We start from the raw sequence: 25,367 nt of genomic DNA, 5'->3' as shown, positions 1-25,367 counted from the left end.
CTTATACAAGGTTCTCTAGTAATGTAGGTTGTATTGTATTCGATTTGTAGATACATTCTATACAAAGTAGGCTAGATAGCTTTGAGAAAATAAGCGAACTTTTCGTCGTGTAGTAGCAATAGGCTTACCGACGTAACTCAGTTTTATACAAGTTCCGTAGCAGCGCTCGTAGCGACTGTTTCGTAGCACAATTTCGTAGCACTTTTCCGTAGCATTATTGATGTAACTTCCTCAGCCAGCGAAAGCATTGAACGTTTCGTAGCCTCGTAGCCTGTAGCATTAGTGCTCCTGCTAAAAAAGTACGAAACTGATGCTATTGTGTACCTTGTCTCTTGAGTGGTATTTTTAATTTGTACTAAGTTACTTTTCAAAGTTCCGATTCCCGATTTCTGTTTCAATCTAAGATTTTAAACTTTCGCGTTCCATTTCAACTAAAATAGAAAGACACGGGTCTTAACGCGACGTTTATTAATGAGTTACATTATGTACTCACGACTTAACGTTTCGGCTGCTATGCTGCAGCCGTGGTCACAAGCAGATATATGTACCTAACTCATTAATAAACGTTACGTTAAGACCCGTGTCTTTCTATTTTATTTCTGTTTCAATCGTCACAATTGATTCAGCAGTTTGAATGTTAGTTTTTAATGAATATAATATAAGAAAAAGTGGATCTCTATAATTTCTACACTTGCGAGCAAAAGTATGGAATCACTTACATGAAGTTGTTTCCACGCGATCTTGTGTACTAATCAATTTGTTAGTAACAAAAAAAGTAGCACCATTTTAAAGATTAAACTTTTAGCTTTAAATTGATACCAAATTCATTTAAATCACACCAGTATTTAAAAAGATATCCCGGCTGATGTGAAGAAGTAAGGAAAAAGACATGTATCAACTGTTTGATACGTCGCGAGTTGCGGCCTATTTACCCCCCATAAAAGCAAGTGTTTTCGGATTTTTGCTTTCACACGTTTATCCATACACATCTCCGCTTCTTTTGACACTTTACCTGGGATTCTAAACCTTCAGAAGCAGCACAAATCGTTGCACTATTGCAAGAAGGGCTCAGCCAGCGGGCTGTCGCACGTCAGCTCCACATAAGCCAGTCCTGGGTTTCGAAAGTTTTAAGACGCTTTCGGGAGACTAGTGGCTTTATCCCGAGACCAAGTTCTGAACATTGCCGGTGCACATCGCAGAGGGAAAACCGTTTTTTCATGTCAACTTCTCTACGAAATCGTCATTTGACTGGTATCGACGTCCAGCAAGAGCTCAGAAATGTTCGTAGGATAGCTGTTAGCGAGTGGACAGTTCGTCTAAGATATGAGCATTAAAATTTGACTCCAAAAAGGCCTGCCACAGGCTGGAAACTGACGGCAGGTCACCGACAAGCACGCTTTCAATTAGCTCGCACTCGGAAGGCGAGTAATGGAGGCGAGTTTTGTTTTCCGATGAATGCAGACTGTTTTTGCAGTGCAGCAGTCGAAGAGGTCGGGTCTATAGACGGCCTGGGGAGCGATTTGTGCAGTGCTGGTTCGCTAAAACATTGGCTTATGGGGGTGGCTTGCTCGACTTCCCATCGAGATGTGTAGGAGCAAATTGAAAGCGTGCTTATCGGTGACCTGCCGTCAGTTTCAAGCCTGTGGCAGGCCTTTTTGGAGTCAAATTCTATTGTTTATATCTTAGACGAACTGTCCACTTGCTAACAGCTATCCTACGAACATTTCTGAGCTCTTGCTGGACGTCGATACCAGTCAAATGACGATTTCGTAGAGAAGTTGACTTGAAAAAACGGTTTTCCCTCTGCGATGTGCACCGGCAATGTTCAGAACTTGGTCTCGGGATAAAGCCACCAGTCTCCCGAAAGCGTCTTAAAACTTTCGAAATCCAGGACTGGCTTATGTGGAGCTGACGTGCGACAGCCCGCTGGCTGAGCCCTTCTTGCAATAGTGCAACGATTTGTGCTGCTTCTGAAGGTGTAGAATCCCAGGTAAAGTGTCAAAAGAAGCGGAGATGTGTATGGATCAACGTGTGAAAGCAAAAATCCGAAAACACTTGCTTTTATGGGGGGTAAATAGGCCGCAACTCGCGACGTATCAAACAGTTGATACATGTCTTTTTCCTTACTTCTTCACATCAGCCAGGATATCTTTTTAAATACCGGTGTGATTTAAATGAATTTGGTATCAATTTAAAGCCAAAAGTTTAATCTTTAAAATGGTGCTACTTTTTTTGTTACTAAAAAATTGGTTACTACACAAGATCGCGTGGAAACAACTTCATGTAAGTGATTCCATACTTTTGCTCGCAAGTGTAGACTAGAAGCCTTAAACTATAACCAGTTTAGATTAAAAACACAGCATAAGCAAACAAGATGCACATGGATGCAAGTCTCGGCCGGTTTCGGCAACATCCTCAAGGCAAACTTGACGGTAAGCGGCTTAGCGAAATTTCCGCTTTTATGTTTAGCCGCCTTAAATTTTGCGGGATGCATTATTAAAGGGGATTTTTAGGGCGATGCTTTACATGAAATTGTATTTTTTGGTTTTACCCTCCTATTACTTATTACTTTTGGTTATTGAAATCATTTGCATACAATATTTATTTAATTATTGGTTAGACTGACATATGATTAGGCAATGTATGATCTTATAAACTGGACTCACTCGAACTCGCTTATTAATGAATGTCTATTGTACAACAATGCTGTCATTCAAACGTTGCAATGAAAATTTGTGGGTTTCATTTCCATTACTTTAGTATTCCTATTGTGATAGTGCAGTCATCATCATTCTGCAAATAAATAATTTGAATTTGAATTTGAATTTGAACATCATCATATTAGCCATAGGACGTCCACTGCTGAACATAGGCCTCCCTCAATGCTTTCCATGTTGATCGATTGGTAGCTGCCTGCATCCAGCGCTTCCCTGCTACCTTTATGATGTCGTCGGTCCACCTTGTGGGTGGGCGTCCCACGCCAAGTTTTCCGGTACGCGGCCTCCATTCCAGAACCTTGCTGCCCCATCGGTAGTGCATTATTCGGCTATAATTATACACTTTGTGGCTTTTGAAATAGGAAATTTAATTAAAAGCTTTCTGAACTGGCATAATGGTTAAACAATTTATTGGTTTTGTCTTACCGAGTATGAGTATACTCGTGACATTTAATAATTATTCTATATCGAATTACCATAGATACGCATAATCAGGATGGCATTTTATGGTGTTCCTAATATTATTCGGAATTGGGAAAATAAAAGTCGTTGTACAAATTACTATAAGTTTATTCAATATGTATATGAAGGTATACACAGTATCGAGCAGATACAGCCGGTTACTAGCGATATAACTACGGATACAAAGGTATTCGAATCCAACAACTTTCTACACTTTTATCGTACTCCGTATAAAACATGATGTTTCACTTGAAAACGCGACTCTTATCTTGAGATCAGTATCACCTTCAGCCTTCGCTATTGTGCAGAACGCACACCCTCTATTGTATTTACTTGTAAGTATGTTTTGTTCTTGATTATGTTTTTTAATATTTATAGAACCCTAGTGTTTCGTTACTAAAAAGTACTTAAATAATCCTATAACACTTTAGATCCCTCCTGGACCTCAGGGAGGTCCTGTGTGAGACACAGCTATAAGTCGAATGATATGGCTATAACAAGTTCTATGTAAATCAATGTTCAGAGCAAAGGTTTGGCGAACGAAATGAATGCAATTATTAACAGTTGTTTTTCAAGTGAAACATTATGTTCTGGATACATTTAGCATTACGAATGCAAACCATAGTAACCATCTATTGCACTGACGTCCCATCGCCTTCAAACACAATCTATAGGAATCACACTCACTTCTTATCCTTTTCTCTCTCAAGCATTGTAGTCTTCCAAAGTATAATAACAAAATAAATCATTTTGTTACTTTTTACTTTACTTTTGTAAATTACAGTGAAAGTTTATGGCTAAGGTTTAAGTTTAAATCAAATAGGAATGCTAACATTCTTATGTAGCTGACTGTACATTCTTTCACACTTTCATTGTAAGCTGAAATACATAAATACATATTATTAATACATACAGTACATGATGTTTTACATTCGTGGAAAGAGCTTGTAAGACATAATCTACTTTTTACAATTACAATTTCGTGGAGGATTTTCGTTCGTCAATTTCGTTATTTAGTATGTTTTTATTCGATTTTATTAAGAAACAAATGACATTAACCATGTAAGAACAAAAAGTAAGCGATACAAAAACATTATCTTATTACTTTTTGCTTCTCGCGTGAAACCAAAAACCGCTGCCTACTTCGGTCTCAATCCTCGGAGTCGTACCCTACTACGAAAGTTATTAACATGAATGGCAGAAAAAGTATTACGCGTCCCAACCATCATATTATTGGAGTTTTTTCTGAGAAAAGCAAGAAAATCTCAGGGAACCCAAACAAGGAAAGATTCGAACAAATTAGGTGCGGAAATGTAGTTTATGCCGCTACAACAATTTGTTTGTGTTACTTTCCATTACTTATGCCTGATTAGTTTTCGGATCTGGATGTAATTATTATCTGTTCTCTGGGAGAGGTCGTCAAGAAAAAACCAAATGACCTTTGTGATTTTGTTCCATTCAAAAATTTTATAAAACACTCGTTAATGGGGAAGAATTTCTGGGAAGATACCATCAATTCAAAGCCAAAGGCATAAAATAAATGTTATTTTTCTTTTCATTAATCGCACGTATCTGTTTATGTCAAAATTTATTACTTTAGGAGGTGTTTTATATTTGAAACCTTAGGTATTTTATATTTAAATAAATTATTTACGCTGTTCTAGAATTCAATCAGACGGTTGATAAAGAAATCATACTGTGTACCTAAATAATTGGACTTTGGCTCTATAGCGCTGTGAAAAACTCGTGAAACGTCTAGACACTTTTACCATAAACGATATTGGTCGACTGGGTTGGTGGGTAATATCACTTTGTGAACTTTGTCACAATAAATCACAAATGAATATTACAAAAGTGAACGTTTCAATAATTTATCTGCCATCCGAAACTTTATCGCACAATTTATAGTCTGGTTACAAAAATAGTGTCGTTACAATCCTATTCTTAAAATGTAAACCTGCACTCGGATATGTGAGAAAAATCGTAATTTTGGAGAAAAGTTATAAATTGTTATAAAATGGTTTAAATATTTGATATTGTGGTGTAAGGCGAGTCGATAACTCGATATGTTTGAGATTTTGCATCCATGACAGTTACTTCACTACGTTTAATACATATCAATCCATCACATTACTATCCAAGCCATCCCTGGGAACATTATTATTGCTGAAGGTTATCTTATTAGGATATGAAATATACAATGCGGTAAATACTGAATAGTAAACGTCGTATAAAATGTGTTTTTTACATTCTAACCTCTATAAACTGCTTAGTAATCGTTGTTTTATTTTACCCAACATTTTTACAGCTTTACATCACAAATAATCTAATACACTTACATTTTAATACGCTATACAATTTCATTTGATTCTTGACTAGAATAAATTCGATATATAAACTAAACGCGGTATATGAATTACGAAAACTAATGAAAATTTCAGTCTTATCGTTGAAGATAAAAGAAATGATTGTTCTATAAACGAAATCGAATCTTTTCGAAGTAATATTTGGTACTAATTAAAATAAAGCCGCGTAAAATGTACCACGATTCCAGTAACACTAGCAGGGACCAATATTGATGCGAATTAATTTGTTTACGAGCAGACAGAGCTCTGAAATGCGTTGAACAGTCGCGACGCCGATAATATTTCACGGAAAATATTTAACGGTTGGAACAAATAATTTTACTTACGATACGAGGATACTTTCAAACCAAATAACGACTTCAATCATTAATATTAAGTGGTAAACAAAATCCGTTTTTGTTTTATACAATCTTCAAATCGCTTTACAAGAATAAGACGTCATCAAAATTTACTTTACACGCTACATGGAATAGGATTATCGATTTGGTAACTTTAGTATCACTATAGACTATAATTTTTGGTATCCTAAGGTAGGTTGGTGTAGTTGGATAGCTCCTTCCCGTTTTTGTACATTGAGGTGATGATGGGGTCCAGGTTGTGGTATTCTTTGCCAGAGCGGGGACGAAGGGTGCTGGTGGGTTGTCGGCTCATCCTGTGGAATAAATTGCTCATGTTAAATCAAATAAATTAATAAAAAAATATTCTATGAGTTTATCATAGATTTTACTTCATTGAACTTAAAACGATGACTATGACGTTACTTAATAATATTAATTAGGATTTACGTCTCAAAATTATGTCATGTGTTTCTTTACCTTAATCCCGTAGGAGTGTCTGAGGATGAATGGGACGATGTCAACGACAGAGTTTCAATGTAATCCGACATATCAGACGTGCCACTTGATGTGCTGTGCGTATCCATTATACCTGTAAAAGAAAAAGAAGTTATGTTGCTAGCTGATGCACAAACTAGAAAATGTAAAAATAAAGAACTATCATTACCTTTGAATTGCTTTGGGGGCAACACAGGAACTTCTGCTTCAGCTGAAGAAGATTTTGCTGGTACATTCGCTTTGTGCACTTGCATCGAGAGGTCTCTTAGAGGATCGGAGGACTTTGATTTTCTTGGCAAAGAGGAGTGAAGACATCCCACGGCATGCCCTCTCATCCTCCTTTGCAGCATGTATTGGTACCGTGAATGACCTGATGTTAACGGCATTTCAAATTCATGGTATTCGCCTGCACCATGTTTCATTGAACAACTTGACACACCAGAGTCGTTTGAGCTTGACGAGTCTCTATTCCCGCCAGATTTGCAAGGAACACTCGACGATCTCTTAATTTGAGCATTGTCCATGTGCTTATTTCGTAAATGAGGAACTTCTTTTGTCGAGCTTTCTTCTGACGTCTTGTTTTCAGAGTCAGATGACTTACAGCATTCGTAACACTCTCTCTCGTTTTCACAAGGTGATGATGTCCTTCTGTTCTCTATCGCCAAATTACGCAACGTTTCCAAAGAGGACGACGTTGCATGACTTCCGATGCTGCTGTCGAATTCTTTTAGGTCTTCGAGTAACCTTGCTGAGTCTACAGAACTTGATCTCTTCTGCATTGCCTCTCTGTTAGTCAAACCGCAAGCACTAAAGTTTTGAGATCTATTTGAGCCATTTAGCACAGGTATGCTAAGAGATTTTTCTATTTCTACTCGTTGCACTCTATGCATCGGATGTTTCAAACTTTGTGACCAATTAGGGTTAGGTGACATAGGTGTGTACCCAGGGTTAGGACCTAATGTGCGACTACAGATTCCTTGCTCTGGTGTCGGTTCCATTAGTAAATATTCATCGCTTTTATTTTTACCAGCATCGTGATGTTTGTGTGGTTCGTTTGGTGAGTGTCCACATTTTGTACAAAGTCGCGTTTTCTTTGGTAATTTAATTGCTTCATTAGCATTAGCACTCAAGGCGTCAAGTTCAGTTTGAGTAACGCCAGCTTTCTTTAGAAGGTCTTTGGCATTCTCATAATATTCAAGTGATAAAGCAAATTCTAGATTTTCATAGTTCGCATATGCTCCTTCAAATTCGCTCTGTTCTTTAGGTTCAACGTTTTGATAATTTTGATAATCGGATTCATTTGGTAGGCTCAAAACTAGATTTTTCTCACTCATGGATCCGCTTTGTCTGTTTGTTTTTCGTGACATGTCAACCGTCGCATAGATGGCCATATCTTCTGATTTTTTATTTGTAAGTAGTTCGGTATTTACTTCACTGTTTGCAGGCTTTTTGCAGTAGGGAAGACTAATCAGATTGTTTGCCCAGTTTGTTACTTTTTGACAAGGACATTCGACTGGTTGTAGACTTTCTTCGCATTCAACTATAACAGGCTTTTTTCTTGAACCAAATTTGAGAATACAGCCGCAGTTTTTCTTCAAAACTAATGACCCAGGACTAGAACTATTTGTGACTTGAAATAAATCATCTGCTAATGCTTGTTTTATTCTTTTTGGAGTATCATAATATTCCGAGTTGTCAACCTGAAAACAAAAGTTATGATTAATTTATTTTTTAGTTCTTGTTACAGTAGTTTACTGTTAATTTTATTTGTGATACTTATTATACTTACCTCTGTATGCGTAGCTTTGGGCACGTCGTAATTTTCGTAAGGGCCTACTTTGGGATTGTTCAAATAGTTGTCATTTAGAGAACATGTGCATCCTTGTGAAGGAGGAGGGGCAGGGGGCTTCTTTTGTTCTAGGTGTGTGGGTTTCGGTGGCCGTAAAGGTGGTTTTTCTTGACATTGACATGCTTCTAAAGATTTCTTTATTGCCCTGGGCGTCAAGTATTCTGTACTATATGAGGAGTTGTCAGAACCACTTTCAGGAACTGATTCCATTGTCCAAGCAGGATTGAAGTGAGTGCCGGGCGTGAAAGCTACCGTTGAAGACCGAGTCATAGCTCCAAGTTTTGTGAGACAGTTGTTGCAACGCTCTAATGTTATGTGATCAGCGCCACTCCATGGTGGTCTGGCCCCTATTTCAAGGTCATTAGGACATCGCATGTCATGTTCATCATACCCTCGCCTCTCATCGGAAGGCCAGAAAGGTGATACTCTCCCACGGTCGTCTCCAAAGAAGTTTTCTTCATACAAACCGCTGGACGTGTCGGGTAATGATTGATCCACGGTATTCAAGTCTGAAAGTCGCGTATTTGGTCGAGATTTTGATACTTTTTCAGTACCTAAAACATTCAAAACAGTTACTAATTGATAAGAGCAGAATTATTAGAAGGGATCATTCGCAAATTTTTTTTACTACTAATATACCTTGGCACAAAGACTTTAGCATAATTATTTTTCGATCTATTTTTTAATTTTCAGAAGAATTTTATTACTTACCACTTTTTCTCGAGTTGCCCGGTCTCTGCAAGGAGGTTTTGCCTTGGGCAGCCAGGTCGAAGGAGTCGGTGATGTCCTGAGCCTGGTCGGTGATGAGCAGATGCAGACCCTCACCCTTTCCACAGTGAGAGCCGCCTTCGAAGCAAAACCTCCCGTCGACCACTCCATATCGCCTGTAGAAAAATAAATTGTCAAAAATCCATGTCCAAGTTAATGGAGCAAAAATTGAAGGTTTAAATTGTAAACTAAAGCAATTTGGAATTACAATCAATTCATTGCTTTGCTAATTTAAGATATGGATTAAAGGGTTTTAGTATCCCCATAAATCTGCTTACCAGATTCAAAAAACTTCTTATAGACTAAGAGCTCGTGAACGCCAGACCTACGTTATTTTATAAAGGCTGAAAGTTTGTCAGCGCATGCTCCCAACATAGCTAAGAACCATGGCCAAACATGAAGTTTGGGTCATGGTGGCTTTGGCAGACAGACGGTACTAAAGGTGTGTAAAATACCAACTTAATTACGTCAAAGTATAAAGGCTGATTTTTTGATATTTCCTTCAAAATGTTATTAGAAATGACGTCATTAATTGACAGACACCTACCATGGTGGCAGCCCTTAGCCAGACACCTTAAAGTTCATGAAAATGTAGTCCTACTTACGTCATACTATAAAAGCTGATATTTACATAAAATATTTGAACTATCATTTGATGAAGTTTCCTCATCAGCCAGACACTTCTGATGGTTCCTTCGCCTTGCCAGACAGCTTTTAGGGTGGCTGAAAGTGCGAACGCGAGGCACTATAAATATTGTTTTTTGTACTTTTTCTTAAGTTACTCAAGTATTTGAGTCTGTAAAACATCATCTCATGTTGATGAGCTGATGATGGAAGGTAAGTACAACTCCTTAAGGCTTAGGTAATCCCTAATTTTAAAGTGATTACCTCTGAAAGTTGCCTAGAGTAAAGTTCTTAGCAACATTATCATTACCTATGTTAATACTAATGTTGCTAAGAACTTTACTCTAGGCGTTTAGCAACTATTTTGAAGATAAAATTTGTGGCACCACATTTTCCGCGTATATAAATTCTAGTGAGGATTTGGGGGTCCTAATTTAATATAGAATTGTTATAGTATTATTTGATATTATAAATTTGATTATACTATGCATAGTAATAGATATATCGTGATGGTTTCGCTGGAAGGATACTCTGCAGCGCAACCACTTTCAATAACAAAATACGGCGAAACCTGTGACATATTTTTTTTTAAAATAGGACTAGAATTTTATAGACATATCGAAGATTTATTTTAGAAACTTACACTAGACTAGTTAAATCAAAAGTAGTTCCGCCGGGGAGCATGACGTGAATTATCCTACAACTCCTAAGCGTTAAGAAGTTGTACCTTCCATTAACCCTACAGCGCATAGTGGGACACATATGGTACATACCAAATTATTGCATATGTTACGGTTAATGTGATAAATTGAAAATTATTAATAATAACCGGTTATTATGAATAATTCCAGACAGTCGCGGTGAAAGTGATAAATTAATCACATTTAACAGTGATTATTTGATAATTCAACCTTAGTACTAACAAATTTCATAAAAGAGAACAACATCTTGTGTACGTGTTCGTGTACAGCCAAACTTTTGAACGTTTTGATATCATTTATTAATATAATTTGGCATAATGAGTTTGGAATGTTTCTTGCATAATATTACTTTTCCATGATGCCTATAACATAATGTTTTGATTTAAAGTGAAAAATAGGTTAAGGTGCGGCGGGGGTGGCCCTTGGGCCACCCCTAAGCCGCCTATTTAGTTTTATACACACATAAATGACCTCATATTAATCACATTTACCAAATCATGCGGTAATTATTCATAATAACCGGCGATTATTCATAATTTTCACATTTATCACTTTGACCGTAACACATATATTTCGTAGCACGATGCTATTTAATGGCATCTATTAGGAAGTACCGTAACTACACACTATAGCACATAACAAAATAGTTCACATTTGTTGCCACGGAAGCGCTGCACTCAGTAAACTGCTTTGCAGTCGAAAAAGCCGGTCAGTTTGTGAAAAAGTTTATTAGTGAAGTTTTACTCTTGGGAAAAAAAGTCAAAATTACAATGTATTTGTTCAAAAAAATATAAAAGGGGTAAGTCATTGTTTCTAGTTTATTGGTAAATAAGTATTTTTTGATATCAGTTACTATCAATGCATATTTTGGATGTTATTTGTATGTGCCTGATATGGGTCACTGTGCAATAAGGGTAATTATATTACTTGATTGATTTCAGATGATGACCTGCAAAAAGAGTTACAGAAACTGAAATTGAGCATATTTAGAATCAGAAATGAAGAGATCAATAAATGAACTAAAGCCGCTGACATAGCCCGACGGATTAACGAGCTGAAGTGGCAATGGGCAGGGTACATAGTACGCAGAACTGACGGCCGATGGGGCAGCAAGGTTCTGCAGTGGAGGCCATGTAAACTTAACGTGGGACGTCTACCAACAAGGTGTACCGATGACCTCATAAAGGTAGCAGGAAGAGAGCGCCGGATGCAGGCCGATACCAACCGAGCGATGTGGATATCATTGGGGAGGCTTATGTTCAATAGAGGACGTCCTGTGGCTGAAATGATGATGATGATGATGATGATGATGATGATTGTCATTCGTTTCTGATATGCTGGAGTAAAGGATGAAAAAAGCCAAAAGCTATCGTCCCACCCAAAGACGCCAGCAGTACTGATGGCATCGACAACTTTCCGTTATGGTTAACTACGAGAACACGTTGTACGTATCCAGGTTGTAAGGGGAAGTCTTTCGTCGTTTCAGTCCATGGTCTGGAAGACGTAGTGTAGGCAGACCCCTCACTAGGTGGACCGATGATCTGGTGAAGGTCACAGGAAGTACCTGGATACGGGCAGCGCGGGATCGGTCGTTATGGAAGTTCTTGGAAGAGGCCTTTGTCTAGTACTGGACGTCATTTGGCTGAAATGTTTCATAGTTTGTGAAAAATGTAAGGTGACACTGTGCCTAAATAAAAGTAGAAATTGTTTTATGTCATTTCATAATGTAAATTTAATAATTAAATAGTGATTAAACCGTAAAATTTCATTCAAGAGGAAAATGACTGCGTCATGGTTACTTATCTCATTAGATTCCTATTTTCTATTATATTATGGTGTCTTTACTTACTATATTATACATAAAACATTTTGTTATAACATTAATTTAATTTTTAATTGAAATATATCGTAATAAATCTTGCTGTTTTATTTCATTGTCACTGACAGTATGTCAGACCATACATAAAACTTTAGGCACCCTTAATGCATTTTGGGACACATCTGGTACATACTGAAATACTCAAAATATTTTCGAAAATATTGAAAATAGACTTTTTTAATTATTTTTCCCTAAACATAGATAACATTTAAAAGTAATATTATTTTTTTTGTTCAATTTAGAAAAATCGTGCACTGTAGGGTTAACATGGGATGATGACTAGCTGATGCAAACACCCAAATAACTTTAGAAACTGTACTTATATATACTGGTTAAAGAATTGTCCTCCAACTCCTAAGCCTTAAGGAGTTGTACTTACCTTCCATCATCAGCTCATCAACATGAGATAATTATTTACAGACTCAAATACTTGAGTAACTTAAGAAAAAGTACAAAAAACAATATTTATAGTGCCTCGCGTTCGCACTTTCAGCCACCCTAAAAGCTGTCTGGCAAGGCGAAGGAACCATCAGAAGTGTCTGGCTGATGAGGAAACTTCATCAAATGATAGTTCAAATATTTTATGTAAATATCAGCTTTTATAGTATGACGTAAGTAGGACTACATTTTCATGAACTTTAAGGTGTCTGGCTAAGGGCTGCCACCATGGTAGGTGTCTGTCAATTAATGACGTCATTTCTAATAACATTTTGAAGGAAATATCAAAAAATCAGCCTTTATACTTTGACGTAAGTAAGTTGGTATTTTACACACCTTTAGTACCGTCTGTCTGCCAAAGCCACCATGACCCAAACTTCATGTTTGGCCATGTTTCTTAGCTATGTTGGGAGCATGCGCTGACAAACTTTCAGCCTTTATAAAATAACGTAGGTCTGGCGTTCACTAGCTCTTAGTCTATTATATTCTTATCAAATTATAACAAGAAAACGTAAAGCAGTAGCAAGGATGCAAAAATTACAAAACCGCACATAGATTGTGTTTAAGTTAAAATTAAATTACGAAAGCAACAAAGTTCCTTGTTGCAAAATTCACACACCATATCCTCAGACATCCGATTCCATGCATTTATTATCACGTTATGAGTCGTGCACTATACAAACAGCATAAAAAGAACAGTCAGAGAAAACTTGCAGCTTTTTACTTGTCTCTTTTTTGCTGAGGCAAGTCTCGAGACAAAAGCTCATTTTGAAATAAACACAAAACAAACTATCAAAAAGCTTTTCTAGAGTATCAAACAATGCTTGGAAAACATTGCTTCATTTGAAAGTGACTAGTTAATTTAATTTTATGAGCAACTGTTACTGAGAACTTTGTAACACGCAGACTTACGTAGGAAAATAAAAACATGTTACAGAATATTTATGTACTTACTAGCTTTCCGCCCGCGGCTTCGCCCGCGTGGAATTTTGTCTGTCATAGAAAAACCTTATCGCGCGCGTCCCTGTTTCAAAAACCGGGATAAAACCATCCTATGTCCTTTCCCGAGACTCAAACTATCTCTATGCCAAATTTCATAAAAATCGCTTTTGTGTTTTAAGCGTGAAAGCGTGACAGACAGGCAGACAGACAGACAGACAGACGGAGAGACAGACAGAGTTACTTTCGCATTTATAATTATTAGTATAGATTACATACAAAAATCTCTTACTCCATGCAGGAAAAAACAAAACAAATAATTTTATTTCTCGTTGCTACGCTATAAACTCCAATTTTCTTTACTGTGCGGGGAGGGCTGTCCTTTCCGCGGGTTCTCAAACGCACATCGGGCACTCCACTCCACTGCGGTTTCATTGCTCATGTGCACTGTGCACTTAAATGTTTAGCGTGTGCCCTCTGTCTTCACTAAAAAGCGGCGACTCTCTAATAAATTCTAACTTGTTAAACTTACTTTAAGGACGAATGTTTAAACGGTTCCAGCTAAGTTGGTTTAGTTAGTTGAAATGTTAATGAAATTACTGTGAAAAGTTTAGAATGTTTTATTTATAACTTATTTAGTAAAGGCGATTACGGTACCTACTGTTATAATTATTTTTATTGTGTTCTTCTAATCGTTTGTTATGAGCAGTGTAGTCTATTATTGTATTCCGAATGTTGACATAACTGACCCGTATTAGGCATTTTATACATTCAGTTTCATAACAACTAGATTCACAATTCATAAAAATTTCAAAGATATCAGCTGAGCGATCTTCTTTTGTTCCCATAAAGTTACTTTTATGACATCTAGGTACAATAAATTTTAAAATTTATATGTGATTCATCCAACGCTGAAATAATAAAAATAGAAGTAAAACCACATGTTCGTACGAGTTATAGAAGGGACAATAAACCCCGATCATTCTCAGATCGTCCATAAAACTGTTTTATACAGTCTGGTCGCTGGCGCAACATAACGGCCCCGACTTCCGGCGCGCCGCCATTTTGTCTTGCCGCCATTTTGTCTTGCCGCTATTTTGCGCTGCGGTCGCCGGTGCCAACTGTGCGGCGATAATGCACTGCGGCACATAAAACGGTTTCTTTTCAGATTTGGAACAACTTGGTGTTGTGTTGTATTCAAATAGTTTCGATGGCGTGTTTTTGTTATGTTGCATATTTTATGTTATTTGCATTTTAAGCTTACACTTAGGCCCAGTTTTTTTATTCATAGTTAAAATACCTAATTGTCAAAGTTAAAAATGTACTTAAAGTCAAATTACCTACCATTGTTCGAAAAATATTTTTGTCTGATATTTAACCACTTGTCATTTGACATCCGTAAAACCATCCTATTGGTTATTTTAACTACGAATAAAAAAACTGAGCCTTAGATAAGGAATTACTTAGCTATAAATAAGGCAAATGACTTCTCACCTCAAATGGGCTATCTCCCACAGTCCCAATAAACGCGGCGGCACTCCGCTTGTCAGAGCGAATCTCCTCCCCTGCAGATGCAATCGCGCCGGTCCAGCCGGCAGCTTCTTAGACGCCCCCCCAACCATCACCAGGAACTCTTTCGACGACCCCAGCTGCCCCCCCACTTTGACCTGCCAAGAAATCAGCCTCTCTCTCGTCTCGAACGCCAAGACGACGGTGACGTCTTGGCAGATGATGGCGATTGTGTTCGACTCCTTGTCGAGAGTGAACCCGGACTCGAAGCCGAGGAAGTGTTGGAGCGAGAGAGAGGCTTTCGTTTGTCCCTTTTTGTAGCGGTCTTTGGGGTCTCGATAGAGCTGCAGGTGGAGGCAATCTGAAACAATGGGAATAAGGGTTAGTTTATGCAGAAGAGACAAGTATTTTATTAGATTGATGATCTTTCAAAATTCAGTGGTATTTATAAAAATAATAATACGTTATGGTCATGCCCTCGACATTGATATCTTTAACATAAAATAGAACCAATATTGATTTTATCGCCATTCAAGCTAGCGAAGCTCTTCTATAACGGTTTAACTAGGTACTTTCAAAATATCTGTCACAGTCACTCATAGCAGTATTTATTGAAATGGAATAGTTTATTCAGTATAGGCCCTTTTCAAAGCACTTACACACTAATTATTAGATAAACCTAAATGGATTCCCGTTGGCCGCAAAATGTTTAAGCTGGACTTTTTGTCCACTAAATTACGTACTTTAGCTTAGTTCAACACGCTTTCTTAAAATCCCTTAGGTATGTGTATAATGTAGTACATACTATTCCACTAAGTCTAGACGCGTACTCTAACCCCCAGTTTAGCCAAAGCCATAAATTTTAATACCACGCCAAAGCACAACTTAAGCCGTCGACTTCTTACAAAACACGACGCTAAGTGAAAAGAACTCGATCCAGCACTCGGCTTAACTAAGTTTCGGAGGCGGAGGACCTTCGACCTCCTAATTGAACCCCCCTCCCTGTAATTGGGGTGATGTATCGTTACTTATTACATTTTTAGGATCCCGTAAGGTAACTGGGTAACGTTGGATATAGGTCATGGTCAAGTCAATTTTGAAAATGGAATACGAATGCAACAAGTAAGATATGTAGGTAGGTGCATAAAAGTAACAAAAATATTTACAGTCGATTGATTAATTAGATTCCATTTATTTGCAGATATATCACTCAAGATTTTTTTACTCGTCATCATTTAGCAAACTCAAAGGTAACCTATTTATGTGTGTGTAGAGAACATGCCTAAATACATTATACATTCCTTTTTTGAAGTCGGTTAAAAACGTTTTGTAAATTTTTTCACTGATCCCAAATTGCTTTCAGTTTTATCCGTGTTTATTATTCAGAAGCAAGACTAACCGATTACTGAATGGGAGCTACAGGAAACATCTTCAAATCAGAGAGATTCGAATCAATTGAAGTTAAAAATAACTTTATCATTATAAAACCCTTAGAAGCCACCCGACCTCTCTTGGCCTTTTCTTGTATGATTGAATGTGCCTCGAATCGGGTCTATTACTTACATTTAATGACCTTTACAGATTAATTAGAAACCGTTTCGCTTCGGAAATGAACGCTTTGCTTTGTGATGAAAGAGGGCTAAATGTTAACGGACGAGAAATTGCTAAAAAGATTGATGTAAAAAGAACGAGATAAAACATTCCTTTAATTACGTGTCAGTGCTGAAAATCCTAATTGGAGAATATTAAAACGATTTTAAATATATTTTTCGTTGCATCATTTTGATCATTTCTTACATTGAAAAGAGAGTAATATTATAAGAAACAGGGGATCATATCTGAAAAACTGTCTTTTTCGACATCCAAAGTCTATGTGTACAAATGTTTAATGACAAAACTTTATCTACCTAGTTACGAGAATATTCCAAGGGTTGTGCAATTTATCAAAATTTTAAGTTAACTCTGGCGCTATTTTTAATATTTTAATATTAAAATTAAGTCTCGATGTTATTTTTGCGTGAAGCTCGTGAATATTCACGAAGCCCCCGCGGGACGCGCCATAAACTACACGCAACACGGAACGGCTTTCACTTTAGATTTTAAAACGTTCTAGTGCGTACGTAAAAAATTCTGCGTACTTTATCGAATGATATCACTATGATGATAAAAATTGGTAACATAATTCAAAAAATGCTATTTTAAATAACAAAATTCATTGCGACTAGACCGTAGTAATGAAAGAAAAAATCTTATTAATATTTTTCTTCGCGTTATTGAATGAACCAAAAATTCAGTATTTTCATGCGATTTAAAAATATTGGACACGTGCATTTAGTACGACAGTTCTTATCTTTACATAATTTGAAATTGAGTCAGTGCAATAGTAAGGGATAATAGAGTCTAACATAGAGTATGTTATCTCAGTAAATACCTGTCAATTTACTTTACTAATAACATAGGGAATCTAGACCAAACTACATTCACAGGCAGTTGCAGGTTCCGAATTCGTAGGTACGCCATTCTGGCGCAAATTGTCTTCATGAGCTCAGCAAAGTAGGTATACTGGAGTCATTTACCTATTAATTAATCACTACATAGTAAAAGAAAGTAGCTTTTCTGCTTCTCTGTCCTTATTATGCTTAAATCTTTAAATCTACGCAACGGATTAATGCGTTTTTTTTATAGAGTGATCAAGAGGAAGGTTTACAAAATGTATACTTAGCACCCGTGCAAAGTCGCGGCGGGTCGCTAGTGGATTATAAATTGGAATTTTTGGCACAATTGGCACAATAAGCAAGTGAATTTTCTCAACTTCCTTCCACTGTGCGTCTAATATCTTTATTACGGAATGACGCTGCGATCCAAGCATGACGCGTCGGATCGCAATAAAAAATGGTTCTTGTGATCCGGGAAAAAGATAACTCGGACAGATGATTCGATTGCTTTTTTGTGATGTTGAATTGAGAGTGTGTTTGATCGTGTTGTGGGCGTGAGGAGGTCAATATCGTTTGTTGTTTCTCAACGCCTACACTGAAAAAAATGTTTTGTTACTGCGAACACAAATGAGTGACTAGCGAACTGAGTGTGAACCTATACAGGTTGGAATTTTGTAATGCCACCTGGAGGGAATGTACTCTTAATACAGTGTGAGTCACGTTAAAGTGTACATATGAAAATAGATGAAACTAGACCTATCTTTATCGACAAAAAAGAGGTAAAAAAATTTTAGAGATTTTTTTAAATTTTTTATAGAATTTTTTTTCTTCCAATTACTTTTTGTAAAGAAAACGTAATAACTTTTAAACTAAGTGGTATATCCTGATAAAATAAAAACGGTAATAATGCTAAATAACAGGCGATACTAAAAAAACACATAAAATACACAAAAAAGGCCAACAAATAATAAAAAATGATACTTTTTGAAAAAATTTTGCTTTTAAATTCGTGTTTTTTTTGGTTATTTGATAAATTTCTCCAAAAAATGCCCCTATATCCGGTGGTTTTTATTACTTTGTATTATTCTCCATCGTATTACCTTCGTAAAACCAAAAATCGCATGTCTCTATCCCTATCACAATGTTTGCAATGATCGTTTGAACTAAGCCTCTCCGGGCGCGCCATTCAACGCTTCGTTAACAACGAAACTGAAAATGGCTCTAGATTTGTAATATCGATAAAAACAATTTAGATTTCAAATAAAAACAAAAGATTTCGAAGTAAAATAAGCATTTTAGTTAAAATTAAAATTGTCTCTACCTGTAACGGAGAATAATGTTGTGGCAGGCCTTTGTTCAAACGATCATAGCAAATGTTGTGATAGGGATAGAGACATGCGATTTTTGGTTTTACAAAGATAATACGATAGAGAATAATACAAAGTAATAATAACCACCTGTTATACGGGCATTTTTTGGAGAAATTTATCAAATAACCAAAAAAACTCGAATTTAAAAGCAATTTTTTTCAAAAAGTACCATTTTTTATTATTTGATGGCCTTTTTTGTGTATTTTATGTATTTTTTTTAGTATTGCCTGTTATTTAGCATTATTACTGTTTTTATTTTATCAGGATATACCGCTTAGTTTAAAAGTTATTACGTTTTCTTTACAATAAGTAATTGGAAGAAAAAAAATTCTATAAAAAATTAAAAAAATATCTCAAAATATTTTTGACCACTTTTTTGTCGATAAAAATAGGTATAGTTTCATCTATTTTCATATGTACACTTTAACGTGACTCACACTGTATTGTAGATAGAAAAATATTCTCAAAGGAAACATTCCTTTATTTTTGAAAAAAAGGAGAACTGCATTCAAAGATTTTCGAAAATTTTTCGAAAATTCACTACCATACCATAATTTTTTTTGTAACATAATAAAAATAATTTAAGATTTCATGGTTTTCTTTTCATTTGATTTATCAAGTATGTTAGAGAGATTTCATTCTTATGCTTAACCCTAACGATCGATGTAATAAAAATACAGGATGTAATTTTTAACACATTTTAGTTGGTTCGATTCCCGGGTGTGGCAAGCAAATTTTTGGAAATCTTTGAATGCAGTTCTATTTCTTTTAAAAACAAAGGAATGTTTTCTTTGAGAACATTTTTCTATCTACAATATTAAGAGTACTTTCCCTCCAGGTGGCATTACAAAATTCCACCCTGTATAACCAAATCAGGTTTAACTCCCTACAAAATAGTTTGTTTAATTAACACAAGATTTTGTTTCTTATAGGTAACCATAGTATTTAGTAGTAAACCTCCAGTTCGCAAGTCACTCATTTGTGTAAGCAGTAACCAAAATATATTTTTTTAGTTTAGATTTTACAGATGTTTTTTGATATTTTGTTATGAATAATTTATAGTTTAAGGTCGATTTAATATAACTTTTTATTTATTTATTTAAACTTTAATGCCAAAATAAATTTGTACTTAAGGCGAACTTAATGCACTAAAGCATTCTCTACCAGTTTATCTACTTCACCATCATTTTAAGTTAGTCTATCTAATACCTTCTATACTTACTCGTATCTTCTTATTTCCTTTGACTTACGTGAGGCTTAATAACTCTACCATGTTTCGATTCCAATACTACAAATTGTAATTAAGTACCTATCGAAATGTCAATTCTGTATACACCTGCGCACTTGCTAAGGTGCGTATACATTTGAACATTGATTTTTTATTTGAAAAATACACAAAAACGAGATTTGATTTTATGTTATGTTACGTACAAACGTTATTGCTAACACAATCGACTCATGAATTTTATTAAAGTCGTGTTAATCTGTGTGTTATTTGAATTTATTAAATTGAATACAAAATGGATCTCCTCGAAAACTTATGTTTTTCATTTCTAAGGATTGTGATCCATGTATCTGGAATGAACACAGATTTTAATGACGAATGGATACGCGAAAATACTGAGCATATGATTATTGCTTAAAATTCTCACTTGATGTAATCAAAAGAGTGTCAATTTTCCAGCTAAATGTTTGTTACAAATGAGTATCCCAATGTGTCCCAACCTTTACATTGAACTAGAGCCAAAGCAAACACACGCAAATACGAAGTTCTGATATTAAGACGAGCGATGCCGGTTCCTTTGAAGGAGCCATCACGTAAATATTATATTGAAATTCCGGGCTACACCGGCTCTTTAGTGATGTGTTGTATGGAGCAGGTAGGCGTTGAAAAGACTTCTCAGGGTTCAGTATAAATCAAGTTATGAAATATATGAAAGGGCGTGGATTTCCAAATACAGGGAAAACAACTTACTTTTATTTTGTTGGTTTATGGATTTCACTTTAGCCCAACTTTAACTTAGTATGTGTCATGGAAAGTCAATAATTTCATTGTTTTTATGGCCAGATACCTACCTCCTAGTAATTTTGTTATTTGAAGACCTATCACAAACCATATCCGCAAATCAATTGCTAATAAATTTTGCCAATACATAATATTATTACATACTAAGTACCCTAAGTTCATTTACGAAAATCACAAACTTTTAACCCATATATGCCCAGAGGCACGAAAACGACCCAATGGTACATGTTCTCTTGCGATGCTAATTAAAAAAAAACTGTACGTTTGTTTTCTGTTTTAATGCCTTAAATATAATCTTGAAAGAACTTCCCAGTCAAATATAACAGTTAATAAGTTCGTTCGCCTTCAGTTTTTTTCGAATTTGACATTGAACTTCACATATTTTTTTGTTGTTGAAATTAGTGCACCCAGTCTCACAAAACTGTAAATATTGTTTTATGTATTCTGTTTTGAACGATTATTGCGATTGAAATAATGAAATTAATATATTTCTAAGGTAAATAAGTAAGAAGTATTGTGAAAATATAAATATGTGCTTTGTTATTTGTTACAAAAGTTCTGTTGGTCGAAAACGACCGCATGGGCATATATGAGACCAGAATGTAGGTTTTCATAGTATAAAGTATTTCAAATAAAAGTCGTGTTTTTTATATAATTAGTTTATAATTTCATCAAATTATAGCAAATAGTGTAAAATAATGATATTTGGTTAATTTAGGAACTTGTATAATTACACAGTTAGTACAGTTTAGCCATGAAATGCTGCAAAACACTTGTTTGTTTTTGCATACTGCACAATTTCTACGAATCTGACCGATGAGGATCAAATACTCAGTACACATACCGCCTTTTAGTAATATTTAGAGGGCATTGTGCGTGTTGAAGGTCCAGGCTGAGTTCGAGGAGATCCATTAGTTAGAAGCATATTTCTAGCAATTTACCTTCGAATCTCTAAAGTGTCTACAGATGCTCCAAGTGATCTTGCTATTATTGCAGAGTTATTGATGAGAAGGAAAAAAACGGTTTATGGTATTTTCACATGGTTGATTGATGTCACCTTCAAAAATAACTCTGGAGTTTCGAAGGTAAATTGCTAGAAATTTGCTTCCAAAATATGGAGCTCCTTGAACTCAGCCTAGACCTTCAACACGTCCAGTGCCGTCTAATATACCACTAAGTGTAAGGTGGTATGGTGCTGAGCATTTGATCCTCACCGGTGAGATTCGTAGAAATTATGCAGTATGCAAAAACATTACCGTAAAGAAATGCAACAAGTGAGGTATAAATCTCCATGAAAAATGTTTTTCAGCCTAAATTGTACTAACTGTATTATTATTCAAGTTCCTAAATAAACCAAATATGATTATTATACACTATTTGCTATAATCTGTTCAAATTTGTGAACTAATTCTATGAGGAATACGACTATTATTTGAAAATACATTATACCACGAACATCTATATTCTAGTCTCATATATGCCCAGGCGGTCGTTTTCGACCAACTGAAAAAAAAATAGTTCCAAGTACTGAAATCCAAAAACTCATCGTGGTTCATGATTAGGGGCCTATATAGAGTAAATATACCAAATTACATAAAAATCTGTGACCTAAATAGTTCTGGGCATATATAGGTTAAAACGGAAAAATAACGAAATGTGCCCTCGGAAATGTATAGAAAGTTCGCTCGCCGGGCTCGAAAACATTACAAACAAACTCACTTTTGATGTAGGTTAATCTCTTGAGACTTGTTCAGACTTAAAGGTCCTCTCAAATAAAGTATAAGAGATAAAGGAAACATAATTGGAATTAAGATATTTGAATGACCAGAGATTTAGAGATTGAGGAAATAATAAAATATTGTTTTGGGATTGTTGATGCGAATTTTTTCGTGATCGTTTTTATTTTTGTGTTATCGAAGAAAGCTTCGCACCTATTTTGTGAAGTAATAAGATAAAAATATTTTGCGATTCAGCCACAGGGAAAAAGCTCAGACATTTTGGCTTCAAATAGGAGTTTATGTAATTTTAACTGGTCGTAAAAAATCGACGTGGGCGGTGAGAGCGGTCGGTATACAAAGACTTAATTAAGTAGGTGTCTGTTAGAGTGTATTTTTATAAAAAGTGTTAAATCATTTTGTTTGACAGGTACACTGATTGAATTTCAAATTAGAATTTTGTAAAGAAGATTTTTAAAATAAAAAAAAACATACGGGTCGAATTGAGAACCTCCTCCTTTTTTGAAGTCGGTTGAAAATAGTAACTCTACATTTATGGCAAGAGTTATTTTCATGTTGCTTTTGTCCTAAATCAAAGGAACCCATAAATAATAATAATGCTACTATAGTATTTTTTTGGTTATTTTTAGTATACCTTTTGTTTTATAACTGAACTAGCTGGGCCCGCGACTTCGTACGTGTGAAAATCCGTTTTCGCAACATTTTTCATTGTTGCTCTGCTCCTATTGAGCGTAGCGTGATGTTGTATAGCCTATAGCCTTCCTCGATAAATGGACTATCTAACACTGAAATAATTTTTCAAATCGGACCAGTAGTTCCGGAGATTAGCGCGTTCAAGTAAACAAACAAACAAACTTTTCAGCTTTATAATATTAGTATAGATACCTTTAATATTTAACTTTATGTCTGGATATTTAAGCTACCTGACTATCGAATCAGCTGAATGCTGTGTCGAAAGGTGCCTAATGGACTTAACGTGTCAGTTTCGGCACGAGCAGTTGTTAATGCTTAAAGCGGGATCGAATCCTGGCCACTTTGGACGCCAAAATGGTTATCACAGTAGGGTATTCAGGGAGAATGAAATTTTAATGACTTTCTTGAAGATTAACAATATTCGTTTTTTTCTGTTTATTCTGAAGATCTGCCCATTTGCATTAAGTTCGCCTTATGTACCAATTTTGTGACATAAAAGTATAAATATTTCATTATTCGCAAGTGCCATTAAAATGTTATCGGAATAATACTACACTTTTAATTGGCTCTAGCTCAGCTTGTAGCATAGAAATACTACTCTTGAAACTCATAATAATCCGAATTTCAATAAAACTAACTCCAAACTCCGTCGGTCTCAGTCTAATTAAATAACTCCGTGACGTCACAGTTCAGAACTAATTATTAAAAATAAGCCAGCTCAGTAGTTTTCAGACGCGTTTGTAGTGGACGGATAGTGCTAATTGGATTTGGAGCCAAACCAGTTTTTCTAAACCTTTGTTCAATTTATTATGATTTTATATTATATTTGACTTAAAAATTCCATTTATTACGGTTTTCATATTGTAATTATTATTTTGACTAAAATATTAACTATCCCATGTAATAATGTTATTATTTGATCAATACTTTTTAATATATTCTTGTTTTGTCATAGTGCAGCTCTAGGTATAGTACTCTCCCAATCACAAACGCACCAAAAATCCATAGTGGTTTTCTTTTTACCCGACTGCGCCAGAAAGAGGGTTATTACCCATTTTCTCTGACATAACAGACAACAACATTTTGATTGACCTTGTGAGCTATAAATGTAGGTACGCTTATGTCTGGAAAAATCCCATAGTAGTTACCTACAAATTCCAATGCTTCTTTTCAGAAACCCATTTTTAATCTGATGTCCTATACTTGGAATTAAAAAAGGACCCTTATCACTCAAACCGTCCATTTGTTATGACACGTTTGGAATCCAAAAATAACATGGAAATTGGTAAAAATGATGAGGATTGGGTGTAGGTAGGCATCTGGGGGCACGGCAGTGCCCCCACCAAGTCGAGCAAAAAAGCGGCACGGCCGTACCATCCTTTTCTCGAAGCAATTCAGGCCATTTTCGACCGCCTGTAACTTCGTTGTGGATAAAACTAGAAGGCTGAATTTTCATTAGCTATGCAGGCATTGTAAAGACACGGTATATTTAAAATTTCATTCAATTTGAACCAGAAGTTTAAGAATTATAACGGGTCAAAGTTACTTAATTTTGTCACTCACTGACTGACTCACCGATCATCAAAATTCTAAGGCACTTCTAGCAGACCTAGAAGCTTCAAATTTGGAATATAAGTAGTGTTTGGTGTATGAATCAAGGAAAAACTAAAATATTTGGGGGCACGGTAGTGCAACCGCCAAGTCGAGCAAAATTTTTCAATTTCGGTCCAGTTTTCTAGATACATAACTGCTGTCTACAAAATACAAAAAGAAATGAGATCCCATCAAAAACAATACTTGTCAAAAAAACCAAGTCTCTCAACTCAGTTGTTCTACGGTAAAAAGTTGTGAGATCCATGTAATACCAAGTCCAGGCCAGGAAATCTTTAACGTTTTACATAAATATATTGACTTGGTCATCGCATGAAAACACGTGTAAATTAAATTATTTAGTGCGATGGCCAAGTCAATAATTTATGTAAAACGTTAAAGATTTCCTGGCCTGGACTTGGTATTACATGG

At 35.8% G+C, this 25,367-nt stretch overlaps 2 protein-coding genes across 2 annotated transcripts in view; both read right to left on the bottom strand.

Moving 5' to 3' along the window:
- Positions 1-6,070: 6,070 nt before the first annotated feature.
- LOC135078751 (uncharacterized) lies at positions 6,071-13,873 on the bottom strand. The gene is made up of 6 exons (XM_063973307.1): positions 13,869-13,873; positions 8,939-9,111; positions 8,168-8,781; positions 6,548-8,078; positions 6,361-6,472; positions 6,071-6,197 (listed from the first exon to the last, which is right to left on the bottom strand). The coding sequence occupies exons 1-6, from the start codon at positions 13,871-13,873 to the stop codon at positions 6,071-6,073; spliced, it is 2,562 nt and encodes an 853-aa protein (XP_063829377.1).
- Positions 13,874-15,066: 1,193 nt separating this feature from the next.
- The window catches only part of LOC135078747 (protein Dok-7-like), a 480,894-nt gene continuing 470,593 nt past the window's right edge, over positions 15,067-25,367 (bottom strand). Inside the window, exon 3 of the mRNA XM_063973305.1 lies at positions 15,067-15,446. Coding sequence (XP_063829375.1) covers positions 15,067-15,446 — 380 coding nt within the window. The remainder of the gene's footprint in view (positions 15,447-25,367) is intronic.

This window comes from Ostrinia nubilalis, chromosome 15 (assembly GCF_963855985.1).
Source record: "Ostrinia nubilalis chromosome 15, ilOstNubi1.1, whole genome shotgun sequence".
Lineage (NCBI taxonomy): Eukaryota > Metazoa > Arthropoda > Insecta > Lepidoptera > Crambidae > Ostrinia > Ostrinia nubilalis.
This window is presented reverse-complemented; position numbering and strand designations above follow the sequence as displayed.